Consider the following 27,972-nt stretch of genomic DNA (forward strand, 5'->3'; position numbering starts at 1 on the left):
ACCCTCATCCACGCCTTCATCTCAACCAGACTCGACTATTGCAACAGCCTCCTCCACGGCTCACCATCCAAACTCATCAAAAAACTCCAACACATCCAAAACTCTGCCGCCTGTCTCCTCACCCACACCCACTCCCAGCCTGCAGAACCTCCACTGGCTCCCATTCCCCCAACGCATCCATTTTAAAATCCTCCTCCTCACCGACAAAGCCCTTCACAACCATGCCCCCTCCTACCTCACCGACCTGCTCCATCACCACACTCCCTCTCGCACCCTCCGTTTCTCCGACGCCAACCTCCGTTTCTCCGACGCCAACCTCCTGTCCCAGCCACAAAGGACCAAGCACCGTACCTGGGGTGACAGTGCCTTCTCCATCGCTGCCCCCTCCCTCTGGAACTCACTCCCCAAACACATCCATGACTGTACTGATCTCTCATGTTCAAATCTCAAATCAAAACTCACCTCTTCAGATCTGCTTTTAATGTGTAATTACTTCTATGTATTTTAAATGTTGATGTCCTGTTTTTCTTAATGTAATTTCAAATGTTATATGTACCTGTAAAGCGTCTTTGAGTACCTTTTAAAAGCAGCTTGATAAATAAAATGTATTATTATTATTCACCCCATCAAAATGGGACAGCTGAGAGAAATTGGAGAACTCTCTTTGAAATGGTAAGATGCATGTTAATTGAGAGTAGCCTACCAAAAGATTTGTGGTCATATGCTGTTCAGACTGCTGCAGTTATTCGCAATAGATACTACAACAGACATGTAGGGCAGACTCCATATTATATGTTGACAGGGAAGAAGCTTGATCTTTCAAAAATTAAAACATTTGGGTCAATGTGCTATGCATACAAATACAACAAGAAAAAGTGACCCCCCCAGCCCATATTCCCGCAGCACCTCGCAAAGTATCATCCGTGGGACCCGGTCATGCGCCTTCTCCAGATCCACAAAACACATGTAGACCGGTTGGGCATACTCCCAGGCCTTGCGAGAGTGAAGAGTTGGTCCGTTGTTCCACGACCAGGACGGAATCCGCATTGTAGGGGAACCACCACTCCGGTTTGCCACCCCCTAGGCACTGTCCCAGACTTCCACGCAATGTTGACGAGGCGTGTCCACAGAGACAGCCCCTCCACACCCAAAACCTTCAGCATTTCTGGATGCATCTCATCAACCCCTGGGGCCTTTTCACTGTGGAGTTGTTTGAGTTGGAGTGACCTCCATGTTTTATATTTGTCCAGTGTATATTTGATTTATATCCAGTTTGTTGTTGTGTTGACATGTTTTTTTTATGTATCATTGATACTCTTCCTGTTAATCCTTCATTGGAAAATATACATATAATATTATCAAACAACATTTTTGTGGTCCTGAGTATTTATTTGTCACATTTATGTCATGATCTACAGCCAAAAGTAATGTAGCCATTCAACCCTGTTACTTTACGCAACCCTGTTACTCTGATTTCAACCCTGTTACTATATAATTTTCTGTTAAAATAACCGTAAATAATTTTCTCAGCTCACAAAAGTTTAAACTAATGTCCTGTATGCATAATGTATTTGAGCACATATTTCAAATTAAATACTGAAATTGGTAAAAAGAAACGTGTGACAATTGAAAAGTTGGGCAAGATCGATTAAAAAAGCTACTTAAATTAACATTAAACCAGTTTAATCCAAAACTACATATATGTATTTGTATGTATACATGTATTTAATATAAATGTGACTTTCTTTACTAAATAGTAAAGAGTGTTATTGAAGAATGTTTTTTAATATACCTTTTTCTGCTTATGTATGTATGTGTCACAGGGTTGCACAAAACATTGTACACAACAAATAAAACGTCTAATAAAAAGTGTACATTTGATGCCTTTGCTGGCCAAATAACTTTTTTTGATTGTTTATTATCTGGTTTTTTTTCTAAATACATAACAAAGGTTAATTTCTAAAGTTAAAGTATAAATTGTCCTTCAATTATTGAATTGAATAACGAGGGGATACGTAACCTTTTTGGATACAAAAAACTGTCCTTGGTCACATGTGCAGCTTTCACCTTTCACTTCAACTCAACCAAACTACGTTATTTCTTCTCTGAATCTGATTGGTCAAATGGGAGAGGTGTTCTTCTTATTGACTTCTGATTGGCTCAAACCGCACGCTGCTGCTATCACTAGTGTGCGTCCCGTCAGAGTGCGGCATAAGCAGGAGTTAAAGGCACAGTGGAAAATGGCGAGCTGGTGTGTGCGAGCAGTCAGACAGAGCTACTCACTTGTAGCCTCACCTGTACTAATAAGGTAACATCTTTTATTAAAGACTTTGTTAACCTTAACGGAGCCCGTTAGAGCAATGCACGGCTGAGTTTGGCAGCATGGTGTGTCCTTGTCATCTTAGGGAACGGCATAGTAGTAGCTAGCTAGCAACGTTAGCTTTCGTAACCGACCATAGTCCCTAATGTTGACCTTTATTTGAAAGATACAAACTTGAAACATGTGTTGTGTTTGAGATGGACTGTCTGAAACGCAAGCCTAATCGGTGTTGTGTGTGAGCATAGCATTGCTAGAAGTAGGCTGATGACATAACGTGACATAGTAAACGATGTAACGTTAGTTCAGTGTGCTCAAATAACGTTCAAGGCTGTTTTGTTATGCGAGTTTGACTCGTGTTTGTGTGTGTTTTTAGATCGTAATTATTTTATCTGCTGAAGTGCTTTTTATAATCCATTAACTTCCGTTAGTGTGTTCTGTCTTTTTTAATTGAGAGAATACCAAACTAAATAAATGAAATGTTCCTTTATCGTCAGTGAACATGTACTCTTACCTAAAGCTTTAAATGACATTAGATTAATTATCTGTGAATGGGGTTAGGCGTTATCTCTGCACTGACGTTACTCTGTTGGCTAGAGAAAGACTATGACATATGGTAAATAGGCTTTTCTACTACTTATAATTCTATATGTTAACACAGTTACGCTTGTCATTAGGCTATATTTTATATACAATTTAGGCTATATACTGTAAGTGGGAATTTGTCATTTAATTACTTATAGGGTAATAAAACAACATTAATCTTAGTAAGTACTACTGGCAGTTGTGTTCTTGTCTGATGCCATCAATTAGCAGGTCTGGACAAGGAACCAAAATACCCTGGCATCTGGAGAAGTTAAATAATGTATGCAGTATTTGCATATGGGTTAAACAACTTCCTTTAAAATATTGCATAGGTGTTCAATTGGGGGGAGATCTGATGACATATGCCATAGTATGATTCACATAATTTTCATAATCCCCAAACTGAATGGAATCATCTGCATTTGCTATGTTTCTCAACTCATTTACTCTGGTTTTGCAGTCTTTATATAATACTGTATACAATTTAGTGAGTTACTTTGTCGAGGACACTTATCTTGTAACTGCAATGTTGAATGCCAATGTAATTTACAGTTGATCAGTTTTTGAAACAATGCTGAAGATTTGAACTTTGCAATGGATGATGTATAACACTTGGAAATATTAAGGCTGAGCCAATTATTTTGTGATCGATAATCTAAACAAAAACTTTTTGTGAAATTGCATTGTTCATATTTGCCTTGTTAAGCACAAGGGCCACAGTGTTTTAGTTGCATCCGCTGTCACTTCAGGGGAAAAAAATATTTCATCTGCTTTGGGAGTCTTCAGTGTCTCTGTTCATCTTTATTCTCCATGCCCTTATGAAATCATACTATAATACAGTGTCCTGTATATTATTCAATCAAGTGAATGAATGACAATTAAATGCTATTAAATATGCCTTATCATAAACATTTTTTTTTTTTAAATGATGGGTAATAATAGATTATGACAGCAATTTAGCAAACCTGTCCTTCAAAATGACAGACGACAAGAAAAAGTCTAAAGCAGGGGTGTCAAACATACGGCCCACAGGCCAAAACCTGCCCGCCAGAGGGTCCAATCCGGCACGCGGGATGACTTTGGAAAGTGTAAAATGTTGTTGTTTTGATCATAAAGTAAAATACGTTTTGCGCAATTTCGCCATGTAGCAGGATGTTGGTGTAACTACCAGGTACATCGTCTAATCGGCTCCAAATATCTCATGCATGATAAGAATCCAGGCCTGAGGACATCTACAGGCCAATGGTATAGGCTTTCCCCACCCTCTACACTGTAGCCCTGCCCCCTTTCATAACTCATGAACCAATCGTCTTAGACTCTTGTCTCTTGTAATCAGAAAGTTCCTGTTTCATCAGCGACAAATTGCTCCGCCCCCTTACTCATGAACCGTTAGTCGTCGACCAGAGGTCACATTATCTGAATATTTTTCACCAAAGTCTGATTATTATTTTTTTAAAGAATGACTGTTGAATCTGAAGACTGTTTGTCATTATGACGGATTAGAACACTGACTGAGGGCAATTTATCGTCACTTTAAGTTATTGAAGTCTCCTTCTACAGCGCGTCTCCTCTCCCCTCTGTGAGGAGCAGCGGCGCTATTATTTTTAATTGACAGAGTTGTGTAACATAGTCTAAGATGGAGGATGTTAGCTATTTATATAATGTGTGATTGTGTTCTGCTATTAAACATGCCGATACTGCTTGGTTAGTTGGCTCTAAATTGATGTTATTGATTAGTCAGACTGGCTACGATGTTAGGCGAGAAAGACTTAATGTTATACAATCCTTTTATTAAAGCCAGAAAATATTAATTTATGAGAAATATGCATCAGGAGACATTACTGGTCATACAACGTCAAGTGGAAATGTTGTATGCCGGTGAAACACAGGTGGCATATCACTCGGCATGTGCCGCTCAACGATAATGGCATGCCATTAGCCACTTTTCGATCTTGGCGGCACTCGGATTTCTCCCGGTAAAGAGATTTTTAAGGCTCGGTAAAATAAATCCCACATTCAGTCTTTCCAACTTCTGATCACTTCCCTGGGAGAAATGATTCTTGACTTCAAAACTTTGACTAAAGTGGCGCTGCCAATTCAGTCTCCGGCAGCAAAGCAGGCTAGCCTTCAGAACAAAAATAATACGACCATAAAAAGTTGTCTGTTGGAGGCAAAGACACAAAAACTAATTCTGTAAAATTCCATTGTTTACATTTGCCTGTGTAGGCAGAATGTTCGCACTGTTTTACATGCCTCTGCTGTCACTGCGGTGTAAAAAAATCGTGTGTGTGGACATGAAAAGTGACCGCACACGTCGGATGTCTCTGTTCATCTTTATTTTCCATGCCCTTATAAAGCTAAAAGCTTGTTCTGCATATCAATTATTTAAAAATGTAAATGAATGAATGGCAATTCAATGCTGTTAAATATGCCTTATCATCATTAAAATTATGATAGAAAGTTTACAACCCTGTCCTTCAAAATGAAGGACAACGAGAAGGTCTAACACAGGGGTGTCAAACTCATTACAGAGAGGGACAAAATAAAAAACTGGGACTACGTCGAGGGCCAAATAGTCAACATTTATTGCACGTCTGTCTGAGAGGGATCCCTCCTCAGTTGCTCTCCCTGAGGTTTCTTCCATTTTTCCCCCTTTAATTGTGGGGTTTCTTTTAGGATGTTTTTCATTGTGCGGTGCGAGGTTTACTGTCTGTAAAGCCCACTGGGACAAATTTGTGATATTGGGCTATATAAATAAATTTGATCTTGTCCTTGGACCCCCTACTTCTGGTGCTTTGGTCCCAAACTCAAAGTTGACTGTACTATCATAGAAGACAAAGAAAAAAAACTCCCTCTACGTCTTGTTGTGGAAGTTTTCCTGCTTTACTCTGGAGAGATGTGTGTGTGTATATAAGGTCAAATAAATGGTGATAGAGTTGTCTTTTTACATTTATTTGAGATCTCAAAGGTACCAGTCCTACAGAACACTGGTGTAGTCTGTAGGAGAGCCCAGGTTGGAAGAAAACACATAGGCATTTTATACAATTTGGTTTGGAGACGAGGTGATGAAAAACCACAGGGGGCCGGGCCAAACTGCCCTTTGATGCTTGTAAGGTAATAGTTATGTAAACAGAATATTGAGTGATACACTCAATATTCTGTCTCAGTGAGTTAATCAGTTTGATCAGCATTTGGCTGTGTCCTGTCTTTTGTTAGTTAATCAGGATGAGTCTGTCTTGTATTAGCATCAGTTTGCTTGTTTAACATAGGAAACTTGTACATAATTAAACAGTAGACATTTAAATTGCTATTACAGTCTCCTCCCACCTTCCCACGCAGAGCGCCTCCACGATTATTATGCACAGCCACCCAGCAGAAGAATGGCCATGGGTCAGAGGAGGAGGCTGAGAAGCCGGAGCAGAGTGCAGCAGACACACTCATGAAGGAGAAGTCCCAGCTAGAGGAACAGCTCAAGGACATGACAGTAAGTCAGAGTTGGCTGCAAACACATCCTTAACGTTACTAATTGTCAGGTAGAATAACAACCCAAACAGTGACATTGTTGTTTTCACTGAAATACAAGCTTCCTATGGGCAAGCTTTTACAGCCATATCACTGGTAGATCCTAAAAAAATAAAAATGATTTCCAGACCTAGTAAACATACTTTTTTCCTTTGTGTTTTGCCCTTTTGTCTACACGCAAACTGCCTTTCAAGGTCACTGAATACCTTTTTATAGAACTTCCAGGGTGAAGATTTTCAAACTCGGGAAGACGGGGTCAACAATTGACACTGCTTTTTGTGTTTCAGATTTTTGTAATTTTTTAAACAATGGATGGGATTTTGACAACAAAGAATGAAAACCCTGTTTTCAAAAATACCCTTGTACTTCAGTAAAAAAAAAAAACCTTGAGTTCACTATATAATTCATTGAAAATTATTTGACAGATGAGTCTGCAATTAAAAACAATTGTTTAATTGGCCAAAAGTATGCAATGAGACAGGTTGGCCATTGTAAAAGTAGTATTCGCCATTGTGGTTTGAGCCCCAAAGTTATATACAGATTAGCAATGTTATGTTAACGCTTAACTAAAAATGGCTCAAAAGAATATCCTATATAAGGTGGCTGCACAACAAATTCTATTCATTTGTGAATGGAGGATATTTGAACAATATAAAGTAGTTTTCAGACATGGTAGCTAATTACAGTTTATATGCCTGAGCTTCATTACATAATATAGAAATTGTGTTTTTATGCCATGGATTACTGTTTCTACCATGTTTCCAGGAAAAGTACAAGCGGGCCTTAGCAGACACGGAGAACCTCAGGACAAGGAGTCAGAAGATGATAGAAGATGCTAAATTATATGGTAAGAACTCTCCATTTTGGCTCTGCCGGTTTCAATATTTCAACAGGATCCTACGGCAAACAAAAATAATCTGTTCTAAATCAGTTGTATGTTCCAACCACTAGACGTCACAAAAGGACAACTTTTATGAAGCGATTGTCTGTTGGTTTAGTTTACTTTAACCTCTTACCGTGTCCACCGGCGGGCCCACCAGGAGTTTTATTTTGCCATGTGTTGTGTACAGTCCACCATGCTGGATGTGGTACCCATGCCACATCTTTTTCGAAAGCTTAGATTTTAGATTCTGCTTCCCAAATATAGAGCAAACTCTTAAGCGTTCGATTGACACCTCCATTTGAGCCAATCGCAGCTTCCATGCCTTATCTACAGCCATCAATAGCCAATCAGTGGCAACTTTATAAGGAAGTGCCAGCCCCTCTTCTTTTGGTTACAGTCTTGGTTACGTATCGTGTAGCCAATGAAACGCTGAGAAATTGGTTTATTTTTTTACAATTTTTTTTTTTAATTTTTTTTAAAATTGTATTATATTCAAGTTCATAACAAAAACACAAACACGGTCCACATTTATTGAACAGGATAGACATATTGGAGAAAGTGCAAAAAGATATGGAACATATTTAGGTAGGCTACATTCTCAGAGTATGGACATGTGTCAGAGCCAGATGTTTGGAATCTTTTCTTAGCTGCCAGTTTAATGTTTGGGGTTCTGTGGAAACCCTCAGTGAGTGAAGGTGTGCATCAGTGAGACGACTCCTGTGTGGGTTTTTGTTCAACTTCATCAGAGAAAAGCTGCTCACACAGGTGTTTGCTTCTAAACATGCAAAGCATCTGAGCGGCATGAAGGAGGGGTTGAGGCATTGTTTCGGGGATGAAGCTTGGAAAGCGCCCACAGAGTCATACTTTGCCTTGAGTGAGTCATTACACTGGAGGTCAATCAGCTCCATTTGGATGTTCACAGGTGCTGTTTCCACGTCAACTGCAAACGGATTGCTGAGCATTTTAATTTCTGAGCTGCAAAGTCGGCAAATGCGCTCAGTTTATCAGCAAAATGCGCAGTCGGGAACACAGCGGTGGAGATGGTTTGTCAGTGTTCGGAAACGCGTAATGACCAAAGTGTCCTTGCTGCATCAGAGTCTCCCACAGGCGCAGCTCGGCTTGTCTCACTGCATCATACATGTCCGTGATCACACGGCCCTGAAGTTGGAGGTTGGTTATGTCGCACAAACAGGCCAGCTCACATCGCCTCTTTTTTGTCCCAGAGATCTGTGGTGTGTTTCCCTTTGCTTCCAAAAACGGCCAGATTTCCTCACGCAACTCGAAAAATCTATTCAGCACTTTCCCTCGACTGAGCCATCGCACCGCCATATTCAGACTGTATCTTTTCAGGAAAAGACTTACATTGACTCTTATAAAGTTTCCTGTCTGTGTCACGGTGCTTATTACATGTTCCATCTCCAGAGCTTTACAACACAGCGCTTCCTGGTGTGTGATGCGGTGATACACCGTCAGCTCACCTGCACAGCCTTACGTGGTCTGGTTTGACCACTGTCTATTGTCAGCCACTGCTACACTACATTTTATTATGTCACAAAAGTAAACGCAACATACCATAGGTTGTTTTCTCCTTTTTCTATCTCCACCATATGCATAAAATCTGAGTAGAGAGAAGTTACATTTCAATGCATTGGGATGTGCATGCAAGTCCCTGCTAGGGATCATGATACCAGAGATTTAGTAATTATACCAGTGAAATTCCATGCGACTCCTGATTCCTAATTTGGTTCCACAGTAAAGCACAAAACAATAAGTCCCATGTACTTCATCATAGACTCCTTTTTTTATTACTGTTTGCATACTGGTTTTTGTTTGAAAGTTAAACTGCTCATAATTCTCTTTATCTATTTTATATAGTCGTGAAATCATCTCTCCAAACAACTGTATTTATTCAAGTTTGTCACCAAAAATGTAATTTTATGTGATAATATTTGTAAACCTAACGTTATTTACCTTCACCCGATACGCATTTACTGAATAGAGCTTGAACGCATTACAATGTAATTCAAAGGAACCGCACTCTGTTAACGTTAGCTCTCAGCTGCGTTATTCAGTCAAACATGACTGTGCTTCCCACCTGTCCCCCTGGACTTGTTCTCTGAAAACGGTAGCATTGAATTGGTATCGAAGTATTGGTTCTCATGACATTCCTTGTCCCTGCAACATACATCATAGTACTGCTTTTTTGCGTCTGCCACAAATGGTTGCATGAGAGCTAATAATTAAATATCGATTTTGTGTTTTTGTAAATCAAAACGTAGTATTGCGATACTCGAGTGTATCAATATATCGGGTTTTCTTACACCCCTTATGGATGCATAACATTTATGATACAAAGTCAAAGATTTAAAGCATGTTGAATAATGTTCTAAATTCCTTCCATCACCAGGGATCCAGGGTTTTTGTAAGGACCTGCTGGAGGTGGCCGACATCTTGGAAAAGGCCACCGAGAGTGTGCCAAAGGAGGAGGTTACAAGCCAGAACCCACACCTGAAGAACCTGTTCGACGGCCTAGTGATGACCAAGCTCCAGACTCAGAAGGTCTTCACCAAGCATGGTCTGGTCAAGCTCAATCCTGATGGCCAGAAGTTTGACCCCTACGAGCATGAGGCCCTCTTCCACGCCCCTGTGGAGGGCAAGGAGCCTGGCACTGTAGCCGTGGTAACTAAAGTTGGCTACAAGCTTCATGGTCGCACTCTCAGGCCCGCATTGGTGGGTGTGGCCAAAGCCCCCTAGAAGTGATTATGTAACCGACAAAGTGGGATTTGAATTGTTGCCCGAGTAATGCACAGCAAACTGGTCGAGGGTCGAAGAGACGGGAACCCAACTGAACTGAACTTTGTATCTGGACAATATCCACCAGTTTTTAACAGATACATTTACTTTGTCTGGCAAAGGACAGTCTTTCCTGTAGAATTCCAGCTTGTTATAAGAGTCATTTCAGAGTCGGTATTTGTCAGAGAGAGAGAGAGAGAGATATATATATATATATATATATCTTTTTTTTTTTTTTTTGAAAGCCTCACCTAATCACAGACAGAGGCCTTCATGTCTCCTCTCACAACCATAAATGTTAATTGAAAGAGAAAATTATGTTCCACAAAAAGCTTAACAAATGATCATCAACCTCTAATTGCGAGACCTTTCTGAGGGAGCTATGATGTCAAATCCAACCACAAATGGAGAAGTGCTGATTCTGAACTGCTGGTATCATTCCGGACTTTTGTTTAAAGCCCTAATAATCTTGAAATCGACTCCTCCGTTGTCTTTTCTTGTTTGTGAGTTTGTGAATAAAGCAAGGAATAGTACTTGAGGATCTGAAGAACGGTTGCGATGTTACTTTGTACTAAGTTGAGCTTTCCTAAGCCTTCATGGTAAAACAAATCTTTCTCTCTTTCTGATCAGGCCAGCCTTAGTAATTGTACTGTCCAATGCCACAATTGGGCATCTTAGGAAATGTTTCTTTTACACATCTTGAAATTAAAACAAAAGTTTTTTCTCACTTAGTGCAGAGGTTTTCAAACTGTAAGGCACAGAGGGAGCGATGTTAGGCAAAGATACTGCGCAAGGTATAAAGTATAGGAACAGGCAGTTCTAAAAACAAGAAATGATGGTTATTGCAATTTGGCTCTCTCACTAACATGGTCAACTGCAGCAGCAGTAGTGAATGTCACAGTTTATGGAGCTGATTTAAAAATACCAATGCTAATCTGTGCTAATCTGACTGTAAAATGGCTTTGAATGGTCGGAAAACAAGAAAGGCGCCATCTAAATGCTAGTCCATTCATCAATAAGAAAGAAATAAGAATAACTAAGCTTTGCAATTATTAAATTGTCTCGGACCGATCATGTATTTTTTCCTTACTGAAAATGGAATTTTAATTATAATTCTTGTTCACCAAATGGTTCACTTCTACTTAGGTTAAATTCCTAGTTTCTCTCTTCCATTTCTTAAGCGGGTTTATTATTCATTTATAAACGATGACTATAAACATTGTAACCGATGTAACCTCCTTAACTTGCTGATATTGTGCAACTATTCGATACTCAATTGCGGTCCTCTGTCACTCTAAAGGACAACAAACCCTGACATTTTATGTTTTGATAGGGTTAGTTTTTTCCTTTGTGTCACAAGTACTGCAAATTATTGAAGAGGTGACATGACTGTTTTGAATTATAAAGTGTTTGTACTCTTAATACATGCCTTGTCATGTGCAATAACTAAATAACAGGACAGGAAAAACAGCTCAACTATCAAATGAATTGTATAGCCCAATATCACAAATTATACATGTGTCTCAGTGTGCTTTACAGACTGTACAGGTTACGACACCCTCTGTCCTTAGACCCTCGCATCGCACAAGGAAAAACCTCCTAAAAGAAACCCCATAATTAAAGGGAAAAAATGGAAGAAACCTCAGGGAGAGCAACTGAGGAGGGATCCCTCTCCCAGGACGGACAGACGTGCAATAGATGTCGTGTGTACAGGATAAACAACATAGTAAAAATACAAATATAAATAGCATTTAAACCAGCATTGTATTCGCATAAAAGGTTCCTTTTATGCGAATACAATATTCCAGTCTCTGTAGTAGAATGTCCTGATCAACAGTGTTCGAAAGCAGCACTGAGGTCTAACAAGACAAGAACAGAGACGAGTCCTTTGTCTGATGCCAATAGAAGGTCATTGGTAACTTTCACCAGTGCCGTCTCTGTGCTATGATGAACTCTAAATCCAGATTGAAAAACCTCAAATAAACTATTATTATGTAAAAAGTCACACAACTGTTTTGCGACTGCTTTCTCAAGGATCTTAGCGAGAAAGGGAAGGTTAGATATCGGCCTATAGTTGGCTAAAACCTCTGGATCAAGACTAGGCTTTTTAAGAAGTGGTTTTATTACAGCTACTTTAAAGGATTGTGGTACATAGCCAGATAATAGAGACAGGTTGATCATATTTAATAACGAGGTGTTAATTAAGGGTAAAACCTCTTTAAACACTTTAGTTGGAATCGGGTCTAAAAGACAGGTTGATGGCTTAGACGACTGAGATTGTTGAAGTTAGTTGGTTAAGGTTGATTGGAGTAAAACAGTCTAGATATATTTCAGGAGTTACAGATGTTTTTAAAATTCCAACAGTTGAAGTTAAGTCATTACCAATTGAGGGCAGGAGGAGATTAATTTTGTCTCTAATAATTATAATTGTATCGTTAAAGAAGCTCATGAAGTCGTCACTACTGAGAGATATAGGAACAGAAGGCTCTGTAGAGCTGTGGCTCTCTGTCAGCCTGGCTACAGATGCTGAAAAGAAACCTGGGGTTGTTCTTATTTTCTTCTATTAAGGAAGAGTGATAAGCTGCTCTCGGCATTACGGAGAGCCTTCTTATACGTTTTAAGATGATCTAACCAGACTAAACGAGATTCTTCCAATTTAGTGGAACGCCATTTACTTTCAAGATTTCTCGACTTTTGTTTTAGTTTGCGGATTTGTAAATTAAGCCATGGAGCTACCGACCGGTAACAAGATTAAAGATGGCACAGCTGCATCCCATCACTATGCCTAAATCTTCAGAAAATGCTTCTCTGTAATCCAAATTCGTTTTTTGTTTTAATTACAAAAGTTATCAACATTTTCATGACACAAAATACTATACATTTCACAGGTCAGTAATTAGGTGTTTTATTTCAATTTATCTTACAAAATTATCTACATTTGGTGACGTAAAGTACGCAAGATCCCCCGTACAAATATTTCCCCACTGGGAAAATAAAATATAATTGCCATATTTTCCTTTGAGACATTTACACCGAAACACACCCATTTTCTAATGTTGAACATTTGGTTGCACATGCAAAAAGATTCACTGTCACAATCTGAAAAGAATTTGTTGAAACAGAAATCACAATATATAGGTTATCTAAAGAAAGAAAGAAAAAGTGATATTCAGAATCAGTTCAACCATGATCGGCGTTTGGATTATAGGCTGAAAACTAGCCTTTTTAAAACATTATGGTTCAGATGACTTCTGACCTCAACAATTATCCCTTTTTTAACTATACCAATATGATGTTCATACTTTCCCCTCAGCGTCTACATAAAATGCCTGGCCTGTTGATCAATCGGCATCTTCAATACACCCACTGCAGTTGACTAATACGTCAAACTCAAATCAGAACATGTTAGCAGTCGCAATGGCAAAAAAAAACAAAATTATATACTGGAGGTGACCAGTTATTAATGTTGGAAAGATTAATGTTCCCCACATAGTCAGCGGATTTCTAAATCATGTACTAAGACCCAAAGTCAAGTAAAAAAACAAAAGCTGAATTCACTGAAAATCACTTAGATGAAGAGATCCTTTTTAATAAAAGATCATTTGGAAATATTACTAATTCTTTCTAATAGTCAACAATTCCCATAAAAAGACAACTTAATCCCCCTCTTAATACTTTAACTACCCATCGTTACCTACGGAAGATGAAAATCTTATAATGGTTCATTAATATATATACTTCTTTTTTAAAAGGCTCCGTATACCTCCTAAACGGTAGTTTTTAGGAACAATACTCAAACAGGAGCAAATAGTGCACTTGTTGTGTACTAATTTGCAGCCGAGTGTTTATGGCAGGACTGTGTATGTGGGATTGAGACCAAATAAACTACTGTGTGTGTGTGTGTGTGTGTGTGTGTTCATGGTAATGAAGGAACATGTTACCCAGTGCAGCATTGTGGCTCATCAATGTCCTTTAATTGACAATGGAACTCTATGGCACAAAGGAATAAGGCTTTGGATCAGGCTTTGGATAGACACAATATTTGATATTTTGAATCAATTAATTGTTGATTTGGGTTATTTTAATGGGATTTGTTGACAATGAGAAATATAAAATATTGCCACAGTTATCCTTTAAATTCAACTGAAGAGTTTGACTGGAATGGTACATTGGTTTGGAGCACCACATTGATGAAATATTACTAAGCATGACTGATGACCATAGCAGAATATTTACACCCTCGACAGTTGATCCACAATCTCAGGGTAGAAACTCAAGAGGAGGCCATTCCTTTTCGATGACCACAAAAAAGGCAAAGCTCTACTTTTAAGGCAATGCCTACCGCTACAGAACTAATGCTACTAACGATTTAAATTTCCCCCAAAAAAGACGTAACGATCTGGGAAGCTGTGTGCATGTGATGTGGTCAACCACAGGGCTGAGATTTGGTGTTAGGACTATTTCAAATGCATACAATGAGGCAGATTACTGCCATCTAAGTGTAAAAGATGAAAATGTATACCATTAGCCTGCATTGTAAAAACACTTGGTTAACAGAAAACCAAACAATTGTACCTAAGCATTTGAGTGTCATTGATTAATGCCCTTAGCACATTCAACTTCTCTACCTGTAATGTACCATGTTGACAGCAGAACATTTAAAGCTGTGCTAAAATGCACCGTTTCTGTAAAAGTAAAGGTTGTTGGGCCAATTTAAGAAAGTAGAGATTTCCTCCTCAATACTAATTTTAGGTGACAAACTAAAAAACATAAATAAAATACAAATTAGAGCCTGACTGATACAGCATTTTTGAAGCCAGCTCGCTCTGGTGGACAGACCGAGCAATGAACACAGTCTCTAAATGATCTTTTAATATTCTTTGGCATTTCTTTACTTACATTTCTTGTTGCTTTTTGGCCGACATATGTGCCAATACTGGTATATCAGCGATAGAGCTAGACATCTGCTGATGTTATGTCAACCTATCTGTTGGACCCTGGTACAAATTGCCTTCAGGCAAATACTCAGTCCAGAAAAAGCAAGATGACATTTGAACCCTGCTGCTTTTTCTTTTCCTTACCACTTAGGTAATAAGAAGGAACAAATCATTTAGAGAATTGAGAGTTAAGTCCAGCTTTAACTGATGAAACCGCTAACAAAGTTGATCAAATGTGTTAAAGAGTTTGAGAAATCCTGAAAAACATCTACGATCACAACAGTCATCGTTTCTGTCACCCATCAATGCCATGCTGTCAAACATTCACCCAAATATTTACTACTCGTAAAACATTTCCAGGAAATATTCACCCTCGCCTGGTCAATGTTTGGATTTTAAATCTTCAATGAACCTCTTGCAATAAAACTAAAATGTCTCTGTAACTATTTAATACTTGTTAGTTAATTGCAGTTCTCATTCTTGTAGTAATAATATGGACATTTGTGTATTATTATTACTTTGAACCCACAGAATTGTTTTTCATCCCCATCCCTTTCCAAATGTAAAAATATAGGCTTATTTTTCTTCCTAGCCCTGGTATGAAAATATATTTTTTTTTCCAGTGGGGCATCCTCTTTCTTTGCAATGTACATATTTACAACCTTTGAAAAAACGACAGTTATGCCAACGCAGCTCATAGCAAATCAGCGATCATCAACTTATTACTTCCTGACCAAAGATGGATTGCTAAGAGGCATCTCGGGATATCCAGCCACTTTCCGTGAGGAAGGTGAGAATGCGCTTCTTGAGGACCTTGTCCAGGTAACTGGGCAGCCGGCTCTTGGCCGGGATGCCTTGCCTTTTCTGCAGGTGATCTTTAATGATGATGGTTTTGACAGTCAGGTAGCGTGCTGGGCTGAGGTTCAGAGAGTTACATAGCACCTTCTCCCTGTCTGACAGCAGCTCAAAGCCTGTCAGATTTTCGATGGCAGAAAACTCACCATCTTTGCCCTCTTCCTTGATGCCACCTCCCAACCCCAATCCTGCAGAAATGCCTCCCCCCCCAGCTCCTCCCCCGAGTCCAATCCCAGAGCTAAGCCCGCCCCCTCCTCCGCTGCCTCGTTTGGAGGTGACCACACTTTTGTTCTCCTTGCGTTTCTCCCGTTTGTGGCGCGCAGCTTCATATTCAGCAGACTCTTCCAGGCAGGTGATGCCGTTGCGGCGATAGCGCTGCAGCTCACGCACCTTGGCCCTTAAAACACGCTCTTTATGCAAGTTCTCAAAGAAGTCTTCAAATTCCCGATGGGCCATGAACTGACAGAGCCCCCGCAGTCTGACCCGCTGCTCCTTCTCTTCCTTGGTGATCTTTCTTTTGGACGTACTGGGAACAGGACCTGATCCTGCTGCTGTTGTGGAACCTGATCCAATTGTGCCACCTCCAGCTCCTGCCCCACCTACTCCACCAGCAGTACCTATGACACCCAGCACTCCTGGTTTCTCCTTCTCCTTGTCTTTCTTGTCTCTGCCCAGGAACGCAGGCACTAGGTTGTAGTCTCGGGCGATGTTCTTACGCCGCTGGCGTTCTCTAAGCTTGCGCACATACATGTCCACGTGGGCACGTTTCATTTCAATTTCCACATCCTCGTCGTCGTAGTTCACAGACAGCCCGCTGATGAGCTTTTCCGCATCCTGGTCGTATTCAATCTCATAGTCGTCACGTAGTGGCATGTAGCCAAGCTGCTGCTGGTCAGCGAGGCTGATATCCAGCGGAGGGAGCGGGGTGGTGAGGCTAGGCGACAGGGGCCCCCCGCTTGGGCAGGTGTGGTCAGTCACTCGGTTGGGAATGCTGTCAGGGATGCAGGCCTTACCCAGGTTTCCATGGATATACATGGTGACATAGTGTTCCATTACTTCCTGAGGAGTTCGGGATGCTCCAACGTGAGCGGCCATGTCCTCCTGAAAGACAACACAAATGTCAAAACAAGGAATCTGAGGACATCCCCCTGGGCTCTAGGAAATTCACGATTCTCTTTTAACATTTTATGTTAAGGCTTAGTCATTTCCTGAAAATGTCCAAGTAAGTTTCCAGGAAATAACTATGTAATTTAATACCAACATTAAGACAGTATTTAGTTGATACACTTACTCTTAAATCTACTGAATCGGTAATGTAACCTAGAAAGTCTTTAAGTTCATGCTTAGCAAGTCTTCCGAACATGTAAAAAGTGGTCAACATATGTAGAAGATAAAGTTTAAAAAACTTAATTCCCTGAGGCTCTCCAACTCTTAAATGGTAACCTTTGAGACTTTAATGTATACTTACATGTGATCTTATGGGTATCTTTGTAATTAATTTAGTTGTTTACCATATTCCAATATGGGATTATTCAAAGCTCGAATTGTAACCCTTTAGCAAGCTATATTTGTTTTAAGTTTATGGCATATTTCTTGGCATAATATACATATAGTTTTAGTTCAATTGCTGCGTCTATTGTTGTCCTTTCTGTCCTGCACTATTAGCTCGCCAGTGCAGTAGTTAACTCAACTAAATGTTGCATGAATGTTGAATTGGTTTAAATGGTGCTCTTCTTTCAAGGAAAATCCCATTTGTATTATTTAAAGTCACAATGCACTCATATTTGTGGGTACTTCTCGTCCAACATGCATTTAATACTCAGTCGTCCAACGCTTACGACAGTACGAAAATAAATGGATTGTCATAAAGGTCATTAACGTTACCAAAATATTATCGCTACCAGCCAACTTTCACTCATTTTCTAAGTACTTTTAACACAACTAGCTTATGCGTATATGGTGTAGGCCTATTGTAGAGGGAACATACATTTTTAAGTAACTTAAAAAGTGATGTACCCAGTTTCCAAACCCATATTGCTCGATAGCATCGAGTAGCGACTGCTCTTCCCTGCTAGTCCATCCTCCCTCTGCCTCGGGACCCCAGAGAGAGAACCGACCGCCGTCGACCTGCTGGTAGCCATGCCATCTCCGGTGATTACCGATTTCTGCGCCCGCCGAGAAGCACTCTGGACACAGCTCGATATCGGGACAGTCGGTGCAGCGAAGCCGCAGGTTTGTAACATCTGCAAGGCAGTTAACGCAGTACTTCTTCCCCAGGTCGGCCATGTTGCCTGGCTCCTGCTTCTTGTTGTTGGAGGCAGAACTGCGCGCCTGCGCAATGTGATCATCGCTGCGCGGCCTACTCACATCCTGCTTGTTAATATTCATGAGTAGAGGTCAAAGCGCCTCCGATTGGCTCCCGATCCCAGTTTCCAGGACAACCGAAACCAAACGAACAGCTTCATTGACTGCAGACGTGCACAAGCCTTCTAGCTATAGAGAAATTAAATCATATTTTTGGGTATTCTTTTTCTATTGACAATGGATGGAGAGACAGAAAATGAGGTGAAGTATAATTGGGCGGTGTCAGCAGATTCCTCCAATGAGGAGGACAATTCTCCTATTACTGTTAATGGAAATGAAAAGGAAGGCGTCCCAGCTGAAATAGCTGAATCAGATCATGATGAAGAAAACTCTGAAAGTATGAAAGCCGCTGAAGAAGCCCATACTGAGAAAGCAGCTACCTCTGAGCCAGAAGAGAGCAGTGGAAAAGAGTTCCCGAGTGTCGATTACATCACCACAAGTGAAGACTTGGATGTGAAGATAAATGTACTCAATGAACAGCCAATGTCTCACAAGGAGAGTGTTGTTTTTGAAATCAACAGCAATGATAACGATGGACCTCCGAGACTGCCTCTTGAGACCCCGGGGAGACAGAACACCAATCCTACACAGGGGGAAGAGGAGGCTGAAGAAGAGGAACCCAGTTCTGCGCCTGCAGACAAAGAACAAATCAACTATGCAGAATACATGCAGCTGTGTGCAGACAGAGATAAAGCCAGCCAGCGTCGCAGCCTGCTGCAAATGAAGCTGACAGAGTTATTCCGTAAGAAGGACGGGGACGACGCCCAGCTGGACAGGGAGATACAGGTGTCAGAGCAACTAAAGGGGTATGAGAAGTGCATTAACATCCTGACTGACCTGAAGCAGCAGCTTACCGCTGATACAGAGACAGCTCAGCAGCAGGCAGAGGAGCTGAGGTTCATTTCCCAAGAGAAACTGGACAAGGTTGGTCTTATTGTCAGGGTCTGTGCAGGTTTTCTACACTGTTCTAAAATGTTGCCTTAAATAATGGAAAGTGGACAAAAGTTTTGTTTAATTATGTAAAGTATTATAATAAAATATTATAAAACAAGATAAAAAAAAAAATTACTGTAGAACTAAAATTAGGCCTAACATTTATAAAGGATTTATAAAGAACATTGTTAGGATGATTCTTTTAAAGGTTATATATTAGTCTCAATTTTCAATTACAAGCTAATTCTAAATAGGTTTTGATTGTAGTATGTGGTCAAGCGGTCGTCCACTAATAGGAAGGTCTGCGGATCGATCCCGGCCCCCTGTATTCTACATGTTGAAGTGTCCCTGGTGCACTTCTAAGAGCCGAATATTGTGTTGGAGTAACCAGAAATGTTATTCTGTTTGTGGATATTGGATGTCCTATATACCTGGTCCCATCAGGTATATAGGTCAAATGGTCCTTTTGTTGGATGTAAAGGATGTAAGCGCAAACAGCTGTTTGTCATTTACACGTGTGTTTTGTTATGGTGGAAAACATTTATGCACGGCGAATTAAATGAAATGGTGGTATTCTACAACAGAAGGAAATGTCTGCAGATTCTGTAACCAACACAACACACAGCAAATGATAGCGTCAATCACGTCACGTCATGATTGTTTTGAAGATAGGTTGTGTGAGGACATTTGCCGTTACGGCCTAAAGACGAATTATATTCATGTCGATAATCCAACATGAATAGAATTCGTCTTTAAAGAAATATCGCTATTCAAATGGCTGTGAACTTCTGGCAAGCGACTTAACGACTCCGTCCCCAACAGGAACGGGAAATGCGCGCGTAAGCAGACCCTCAATTGTAGTATGAATGGAACCGCGTGCACATCGGCGGACTCGCATTGGCCCGCGGACGCGCAACGCGGAAAAATGTACGAGCCTTAACCCTTTGATGCACAACATGGGTCCAAATAGACCCGAGTGAGTTTTAATTGTAAATATCTTTGCAATAAATTACTTTAATCTTTCAGAATTCCAGGAATTCCTCAATTAACTTGTTTTTGATCATCACAAATTCTTATTTTCATTTTTACTTTCTTACTTTTTGAATAAAAATCAGTTTTGTATCACTACCCTTCTAATGCGCAACATGGGTCTAAAATGACCCGTATTGGTTTCCTATGTGATTTCATGCATGGCTCAGTGTTTCTTTGCTATATTTTTGGAAATCAATTTATTTAATATATTATTATTCCAAGTATTCATTAAATATCTTGTTGTTGATTACCACAAATCATTATTTTCCCTTTCTTAATTTATGAACTAAAACTGTTTTTGTATTACTACATCAGGTTTACACACATGGGTCTAAAATGACCTGTGTGTGTAAAGTGTGATAACGATGAAAAAAAGACATACTATAATAATAATGTTGTTAAGAATAATTATTATAGCAGTGGTTTGGACCAAACAACACATTTAATATTAAAAATCTTTATGACTTTGTCACTTTGTCACACTCACACATAACATACATCATACAGCCGATAACACTGAGATATTGAACTGTTAGTGTATCTGTAGTGTATCTGTAGTGTAACTGTAGTGAACTGTGGTGAATGTCTAACATGAATGAAGCAAAGAAAAGAAAAGAAAACTGATTAAATAAAAACATATGGGAACAGCGCAAACTGCCATCTCAGTGCACACATGCCTCACAGATGACACTCACATGTTTGTGCTCCTTCACGGGGCTGTTGCACCTTTTGGGTCTTTGGCAGCTGTGCTGATCTTCCTCTTCATTTGTTCCTCCTGTCAGATGTCCTCCTGTAGCTGGGTGGTGGCTGCGTTTGTTCTTTTTAGCCCACATCTTTCCATTGCCCCTGTAATGTCCTTTTGGAGGTGGGGCGTGCCCTCCATGCACATACATGCCTCACAAATGACAATCACAATGGTCAACTTCTTCAGTATCCCTCTGGCTGAGAAGCTCCTGGAGAAGAACCTGAGCATTGTGGAGACTCTTCACCAGAACAAGCCAGACATACTGCCTGTCATCATTATTATTACATTATTATTATTATTATTATTATTACAGACAAGACCCAAAGACCCAAAAGGTGCAACAGCCCCGTGAAGGAGCACAAACATGTGAGTGTCATCTGTGAGGCATGTGTGCACTGAGATGGCAGTTTGCTCTGTTCCCATATGTTTTTATTTAATCAGTTTTCTTTTCTATTATTTGCTTCATTCATTTTATACATTCACCACAGTTCACTACAGTTACACTACAGATACACTAACAGTTCAATATCTCAGTGTTATCGGCTGTATGATGTATGTTATGTGTGAGTGTGAACAAAGTCATAAAGATTTTTAATATTAAATGTGTTGTTTGGTCCAAACCACTGCTATAATACTTATTCTTAACAACATTATTATTATATTATGTCTTTTTTTCATTGTTATCACACTTTACACACACGGGTCATTTTTTAGACCCATGTGTGTAAACCTGATGTAGTAATACAAAAACAGTTTTAGTTCATAAATTAATAAAGGGAAAATGAAAATAATGATTTTTGGTAATCAACAATAATAATAATAGATTAAATAAATTGATTTCCAAAAATATAGCAAAGAAACACTGAACCATGCATGAAATCACAGGAAACCTATACGGATTATTTTAGACCCATGTTGCGCATTAGAAGGGGTTTACATAGCTTGTGTGTCAAAGGGTTAAAGGGGAACTCCACCAATTTAAGTCAGGGTGTTGGAGAGTAGGCTACTAAATGATGTGTGAAAAAGTTGTATAAAGCCTTTAGTGTTTCCAGAGGGAGCTGTGTGAAATAATGCCCTCAAGTGATGTCACTTGAGTCAGCGTCAGTTTGGGCAAAACCTAACCCTTTTAAAATAGATCTGGGGGTGTGGAGTTAGAAAGAAATTAGTTTACCAGACCTCTTTAGCTCCTCAATTCTGCTCCAGTCTAGAAGCCCGAATCTCTGATGGAACGGTTGCATTGTGCAGGTGTTGTCATATTAGCGTTCTTTTAGTTTTAATTCATATGGAATTAAGACACATCATTACATGTCTTAATGGGTGTTAAAAGAACAGCATAGCCGAACATGCCTACAGAACTTTCTTTCATCAATAGGACCTTTTTTCAGCAGCCATTTTAACATGTATGGAACAGGGCCATTATTATTGTTATTAATTACATCCGTGTTTACTCTGCAATGACATGCTGGCTGCTGTGAAAAGGGCCTATTGGCTTTGTAGAGGAAAAAATGCAAATTGTAATTGATGTGTTATATAGAGCGTAGAGCAGTGGTTCTCAACCTTTTTTGGACCAGCGCCCCCCCTATCCATTATCCAGGTTTGTTTTATTCTGATGATTATTCTTAGTATTTATTATTTATATTACATATTGATTATATTAATTTAGTATTTAAATTCTTATAATCATTTTCTTATCATTAGGCTGCTATTTTGTGTTATTATAATAACTCTGAGATTGAAGTTATATAATAACATTTCTAAATAATAATATATTATTATCTAAATATTTTGTTGTTGTTGTTGTTTTTACCTTCAATTGCCCTAATATGCCATGTATCCAGGGAGCAAACAAAGCCATTTTATTCAAGCAAATGCAACGGTAAGAAGTTTGAGATTCAAACTTTAATCGGTGCCATAGACTGCAGCCAGTCAGAAACGGGTCAGACATTCAAACTGTAATTGGTGTTAAACACAGCAGCCTCAGAAATGCAAAACAATTTGCACTCTCAAGTGTTCCAACAATAAACGAGCACAAAGGAAAAAGTCTGAGGCACTGCCTCCCCCCCAACGTTTCCTCCTGAAATTCAGTTTTTTTTTAAATATATAGCGCCAAATGACAAGTCACTTTTCACATTGAACAGGTGCTCTTTTATTAAATAAACTAAACGCTTAAGTTATTTATCTAATTTATGCGCACGTTTCCATGTTTACTGCGTTGCTTTGCGCGTTCACATTCTCTCCTCTGCTCTGTTTCGCGAACAACTCCAGTCAGAGACAGAGCGGAGGGAAGGAGAGGAGAGAACTACAAAGTGCTGCTGATAAACTGAGCGAGTCAAAAATCCTCACTCGTCCTTTCTGCTCGTGCAGTTTAGCATGTTTTCATCCTGTAATGACGCTCAAGAGCCTTTATCATGGCCGCAAGCCATGGAACATTCCGCATCCACCCTTCTCTTTGTTACTCGCCATGCTGCGTTCACTGATGTCAATGACAGTTTCGTTTAATATTGAAGTTTTTTGACATGATGTGACCACATGATGACACGCTCCGCTCGTGTTGTGTTGTGTTCAAGGACCCTAACCATGGCCATGGTCCATGGTCAGTCGCCTGTTTTATTCTATTGCTGACTAGATTTGGATTTACTTTTTCGGAGTAATTTTTTGCGTGTGTTTATGAATTACCTCGCTGGCCGTACACACAAACGCCCCCCAAAGACACGTGAACGCCCCCCTTTCTAAAATATTGCTTCTCTGAACCGCCCCCGTTGAGAAAGACACTAAGTTTATGCTTAAAGGTGTGTAAGATATGGCTAGAATTTAAGTTTAAACATTCAAAAAAGGTACTTACATTATCAACAGAATGTGAAGAGGCTACAGTGTTGACGTTATGTCAAAGATGTTCACTTTTTCCCACTTGATTGAGACTATTGTGGGTTGAATTCGGACTTACTAGAGCAGGGGTGTCAAACTCATTCACAGAGAGGGCCAAAATTAAAAACTGGGACTACGTCAAGGGCCAAACACGGTCCACATTTATTGAACAGGATAGACATATTGGATAAAGTGCAAAAAGAAATGGAACATATTTAGGTAGGCTACATTCTCAGAGTATGCACATGTGTCAGACCCAGATGTTTGGAATCTTTTCTTAGCTGCCAGTTTAATGTTTGGGGTTCTTAGCTGTGGAAACCCTCAGTGAGTGAAGGTGTGCATCAGTGAGACGACTCCTGCTTCTAAACATGCAAAGCATCTGAGCAGCTTGAAGCATTACATTTTTATTTCTGAGCTGCAAAGTCGCTCAGTTTATCAGCAGCATGCACAGTCGGGAACATAGCGGTGGAGATGGTTTGTCAGTGTTTGGAAACATGTAGTGACCAAAGCAGGGACGTGCGGTCAGGGGAAGCAGAGTATTTGCGTATTCTCTGTTCAGATACAGGAGAGATGCGAGCTGAGGCAGCGACGAGCTGAGCCTCCCCTCGAATTGCGCAATCCCTCGCAAACTAGGTTGAGCGCATGCATTTGGCGCGTGCCTGTTGCTATCTCTCTGTATGTCACCAATAATGTTTACAGACACTTTCATTATACGTCCTGACTTTCCATTGTCTAGTTAATGTATGTGTGTAACATATTTATTCTTGCTGATGTGACATAAAACCACAGTCACCTGGTGTTTTTTCACTGAAGAGGGCGCATGTGAGCCCACAGGTTCGTGTTGCTGCTCTTCTACGCAGAGACGGTAATCGCCAACAAGCTACTGCTAGCTAACATCAGAGTCAGGTGCACTGTAGCACTGTTTAGTTTAGTTTGTTTCTCTGACTGACGGCAAAAAATGGAAGATTTCATAAGTAAAGGTAAGACCACAATTTAATTTAATTTAATTTAATTTAAATAAAATATTAGTTTGTTAATAGTGCAGTCTTTATTGAAATTAATCAAAGCATCAGACTAAAAACGCTATGTTTAACGGCGGGCCAGTTATGATAGAGATATCATATTTTCGCGGGCCTTGAGTTTGACACCCATGCACTAGAGGTTCCGAGGCCGCAAGAAGATTTTGTACATTTTAAAGTTAATTACATCAGTACGGTGCACTTTGAGAGAACAATTAAGAGGTTGTATCTATGCTCTTGTAAACTATTTTTGGTTAATAATTTTGTACTCTATAAAATATACAAATCTAATCTTTATACCTTGTGTTTCAACAGCATTCAGAGTCAAACTGAACTGAAATTTCACATTGACATAAGTATTCAGACCCTTTGCAGTGACACTTGAAATTAAGCTCAGAAACATCCAATTTCTATTGATCATCGTTGAGATGTTCCTACACCTTGTTTGGAGTCCACCTGTAGTAAATTAAATTAATTGGACATGATTTGGAAAGACCTGTCTATATAAGGTCCCACAGTTCAGAATGTATTTTTGAGCAAAAACCAAACCATGAGGTCAAAGGAATTGCCTGTGGAGCTCAGAGACAGGATTGTGTCGAGGCACAGAGCTGGGGAAGGCTACAAAAAAATGTCTGCTGCTTAAAAGGTTCCCAAGAACACTGTGGCCTCCATCATTCTGACATGGAAGGAAGTTTGGAACAACTAAGACTCTTCCTAGAGCTGGCTGCCCGTCCAAACTGAGCAATCGGGGAGAAGGGCCTTGATTAGAGAGGTGACCAAGAACCCAATGGTCACCCTGACCGAGCTCCTCTGTGGAGATGGGAGAACCTTCCAGAAGCACTCCATCGATCTGGGCTGTATTGCAGAGTGGCCAGACAGAAGCCACACCTCAGTGCAAAACACATGAAAGCCGCTTGGATGCTCAGACTGTGAAAAACAAGATTATCTGGTCTGATGAAACTAAGATTGAACTGTTTGGCCTCAATTCTAAACTTCACGTCTGGAGGAAAACAGGCACCGCTCATCACCTGTGCAATACCATACCAACGGTGAAGCATGCTGGTGGCAGCATCATGCTGTGGTTTTTCAGTGGCAGGGACTGGGAGACTAGTCAGGGTCGACGGAAAGCTGAATGGAGTAAAGTACAGGGAGATCCTGAATGAAAACCTACTCCAGAGCACTTTGGACCTCAGATTGGGCCGACATTTCACCTTCTAACAGGACAACGATCCTAAGCACACGGCCAAAACAATGCAGGAGTGGCTTAGGGAGAACTCTGTTAATGTCCTTGAGTGGCCCAGCCAGAGCCCGGACTTGAACTCAATTGTACATTTCTGGAGAGACCTGAAAATGGCGGTCCATCGGCGGTCCCCATCCAACCTGACAGAGGTGAGAGGATCTGCAGAAAGAATGGAAAAAATCCCCAAATCCAGATGTGCAAAGCTTGTTGCATCATACCCAAGAAGACTTGAGGCTGTTATTGCTACAAAAAGTGCTTAAACTAAGTACTGAGTAAAGGGTCTGAATACTTATGTCAATGTGAAATTTAAGTTTCTTATTTTTAATACATTTGCAAAAAATTCTAAAATTCTGTTTTCTGCTTTGTCATTATGGGGTATCAAGTGTCGAATGATGAGGGAAAAAATGTATTTAAACAATTTTAGCATAATGCTGTAACATACCAAAATGTGTAAAAATTGAAGGGGTCTGAATACTTTCTGAACCCACTGTATATATAAACGTTTTGACTTGATATTAATGGCGATGACGTGGCAAAAAAGTCACACCCACAAAGCCTGGTAAACTGGATTTCTCGATTAATCGGCTGGGTTGCTCATGTATGGCGATGTCGCCACAGCCCCACTGCAGGCAACCCACCCTCCACTTAGAAAAAGACAGTCAAATTAGCCCCCATGTTGTTTTGCGGTGTGTGTGTATACAGCAGGCATTACGGTAAGAGCATGAAAGAACTGACTTCAAAATAAGAGCTGGTTAATGTGAATTTGATGATGATGTGAATTTCCTATTTTAAACAGTCTATGGTAATTTCAATAAGTGAGTCAATAACAATACAATTTAAAAAAAACATACCTATTAGGTGTTGATTAAGTGTTATGGTTTACTGATGGTGCCGAATTTCCTCAGGTGGAGAATGAATGGCGAGCGTTCGTAGCCCTGAAGCAGGATGTAGCTGTGAGAGTACTGAGCAGACGCCTAGGTAAACAAGCTGCTCAGACCAAAGTGGAGGCAACCTTGGCAACAGAGAAGCTTCTGCAGCACAAGCTCATCAAGCTGCGCCTCAAGCACATCAAGCTGAGGTTCAACATTCACAGGCTGGAGGCAGAGCTCTGTGAAGGGGAAAAACATGCCAGGGACCCCCTAGATCTCCAGTATGAGCAGCTGCAGGCTGAGAGGCTAGAGCTGAAAAAACACACTGAAAAGCAAAATGAGGAATCTTTAAAGATAAAGATAAAAATCAGCTGCAACTTGGAGGTAGGTTGAAGAATCCACAGGTACAGATTGCGACAAAGTCATTTCTGTAGTTGTTCACAAAATAGGATTTCTGTGAATAAGTAATTGAGTCAACATTGTGTTTTCTTTTGCTCTATCAGCTCCTGTCAAACGTAAAGGAGAAACTGTTCTGGAGTGAAATGGAGGTTCAAGCCAAGCGGGAGAAGCTGGCCATGGTGGCCGGGAAGAGGGACCTCTTAATAAGGACTAGGCAAGCACGCAGAGGCCTGCAGAAAGACAACCTGAGGCTTAAGGAGCATCGGGGACTGCTGGGGAACAGGGTCCTGCTGCGGGACTTTGAAGACACTGTGGACGCCTCTGACTACATGGAGGAAAAACTGGAGGATCTGAAGTGCCGGCAAGCTGATATTGTCCTCAGTTATGGCAGATGGAAAAAGAAGTCTGATCCATGCATTATTGTAAAATTGTGATGTTGAAATAATTGTTAAAAGCCTATACAATCATGATTTAAAAAAGATTACAGCAAATAGCCAGATGCAGCAAAAAGTCAAAAATAAAAATCTGAGTCCAAATGTTCAGCCTTTGTTTCATTGCTTTTCTTTGGATATTTACTACATTGTACAATACAATGGGTAACAAAGAGTTTAAGC

General features: G+C 40.1%; 3 protein-coding genes across 3 annotated transcripts; 2 read left to right on the forward strand and 1 right to left on the reverse strand.

Annotated features, from left to right (window-relative positions):
* The first annotated feature begins 2,159 nt into the window (after positions 1 to 2,159).
* Positions 2,160 to 10,303, forward strand: grpel1 (GrpE-like 1, mitochondrial). The gene is made up of 4 exons (XM_029455308.1): positions 2,160 to 2,308; positions 6,242 to 6,386; positions 7,190 to 7,271; positions 9,715 to 10,303. The coding sequence occupies exons 1-4, from the start codon at positions 2,241 to 2,243 to the stop codon at positions 10,059 to 10,061; spliced, it is 642 nt and encodes a 213-aa protein (XP_029311168.1). The 5' UTR covers positions 2,160 to 2,240; the 3' UTR covers positions 10,062 to 10,303.
* A 2,677-nt stretch (positions 10,304 to 12,980) lies between these two features.
* Positions 12,981 to 18,419, reverse strand: tada2b (transcriptional adaptor 2B). The gene is made up of 2 exons (XM_029455459.1): positions 17,909 to 18,419; positions 12,981 to 16,993 (listed from the first exon to the last, which is right to left on the reverse strand). The coding sequence occupies exons 1-2, from the start codon at positions 18,278 to 18,280 to the stop codon at positions 15,785 to 15,787; spliced, it is 1,581 nt and encodes a 526-aa protein (XP_029311319.1). The 5' UTR covers positions 18,281 to 18,419; the 3' UTR covers positions 12,981 to 15,784.
* On the forward strand, positions 18,308 to 27,894 carry cfap184 (cilia and flagella associated protein 184). Its single transcript, XM_029455463.1, has 3 exons — positions 18,308 to 19,180; positions 26,996 to 27,343; positions 27,463 to 27,894. The coding sequence occupies exons 1-3, from the start codon at positions 18,434 to 18,436 to the stop codon at positions 27,790 to 27,792; spliced, it is 1,425 nt and encodes a 474-aa protein (XP_029311323.1). The 5' UTR covers positions 18,308 to 18,433; the 3' UTR covers positions 27,793 to 27,894.
* The last annotated feature ends 78 nt before the right edge of the window (positions 27,895 to 27,972 follow it).

This window comes from Cottoperca gobio, chromosome 18 (assembly GCF_900634415.1).
Source record: "Cottoperca gobio chromosome 18, fCotGob3.1, whole genome shotgun sequence".
In the NCBI taxonomy this organism is placed as follows: domain Eukaryota; kingdom Metazoa; phylum Chordata; class Actinopteri; order Perciformes; family Bovichtidae; genus Cottoperca; species Cottoperca gobio.

What these genes read in the sequence shown, in the direction of transcription:
- grpel1 (XM_029455308.1), top strand. Translation starts at nt 2,241, where the DNA reads ATGGCGAGCTGGTGTGTGCGAGCAGTCAGACAGAGCTACTCACTTGTA. An exon ending in AACAGCTCAAGGACATGACA is followed by an intron (nt 6,387 to 7,189) that starts GTAAGTCAGAGT and finishes CCATGTTTCCAG; the next exon opens with GAAAAGTACAAGCGGGCCTT. An exon ending in AGAAGATGCTAAATTATATG is followed by an intron (nt 7,272 to 9,714) that starts GTAAGAACTCTC and finishes TTCCATCACCAG; the next exon opens with GGATCCAGGGTTTTTGTAAG.
- tada2b (XM_029455459.1), bottom strand. Translation starts at nt 18,280, where the DNA reads ATGAATATTAACAAGCAGGATGTGAGTAGGCCGCGCAGCGATGATCAC. An exon ending in AATATGGGTTTGGAAACTGG is followed by an intron (nt 16,994 to 17,908) that starts GTACATCACTTT and finishes GTTGTCTTTCAG; the next exon opens with GAGGACATGGCCGCTCACGT.
- cfap184 (XM_029455463.1), top strand. Translation starts at nt 18,434, where the DNA reads ATGGATGGAGAGACAGAAAATGAGGTGAAGTATAATTGGGCGGTGTCA. An exon ending in CCCAAGAGAAACTGGACAAG is followed by an intron (nt 19,181 to 26,995) that starts GTTGGTCTTATT and finishes GAATTTCCTCAG; the next exon opens with GTGGAGAATGAATGGCGAGC. An exon ending in AAATCAGCTGCAACTTGGAG is followed by an intron (nt 27,344 to 27,462) that starts GTAGGTTGAAGA and finishes TTGCTCTATCAG; the next exon opens with CTCCTGTCAAACGTAAAGGA.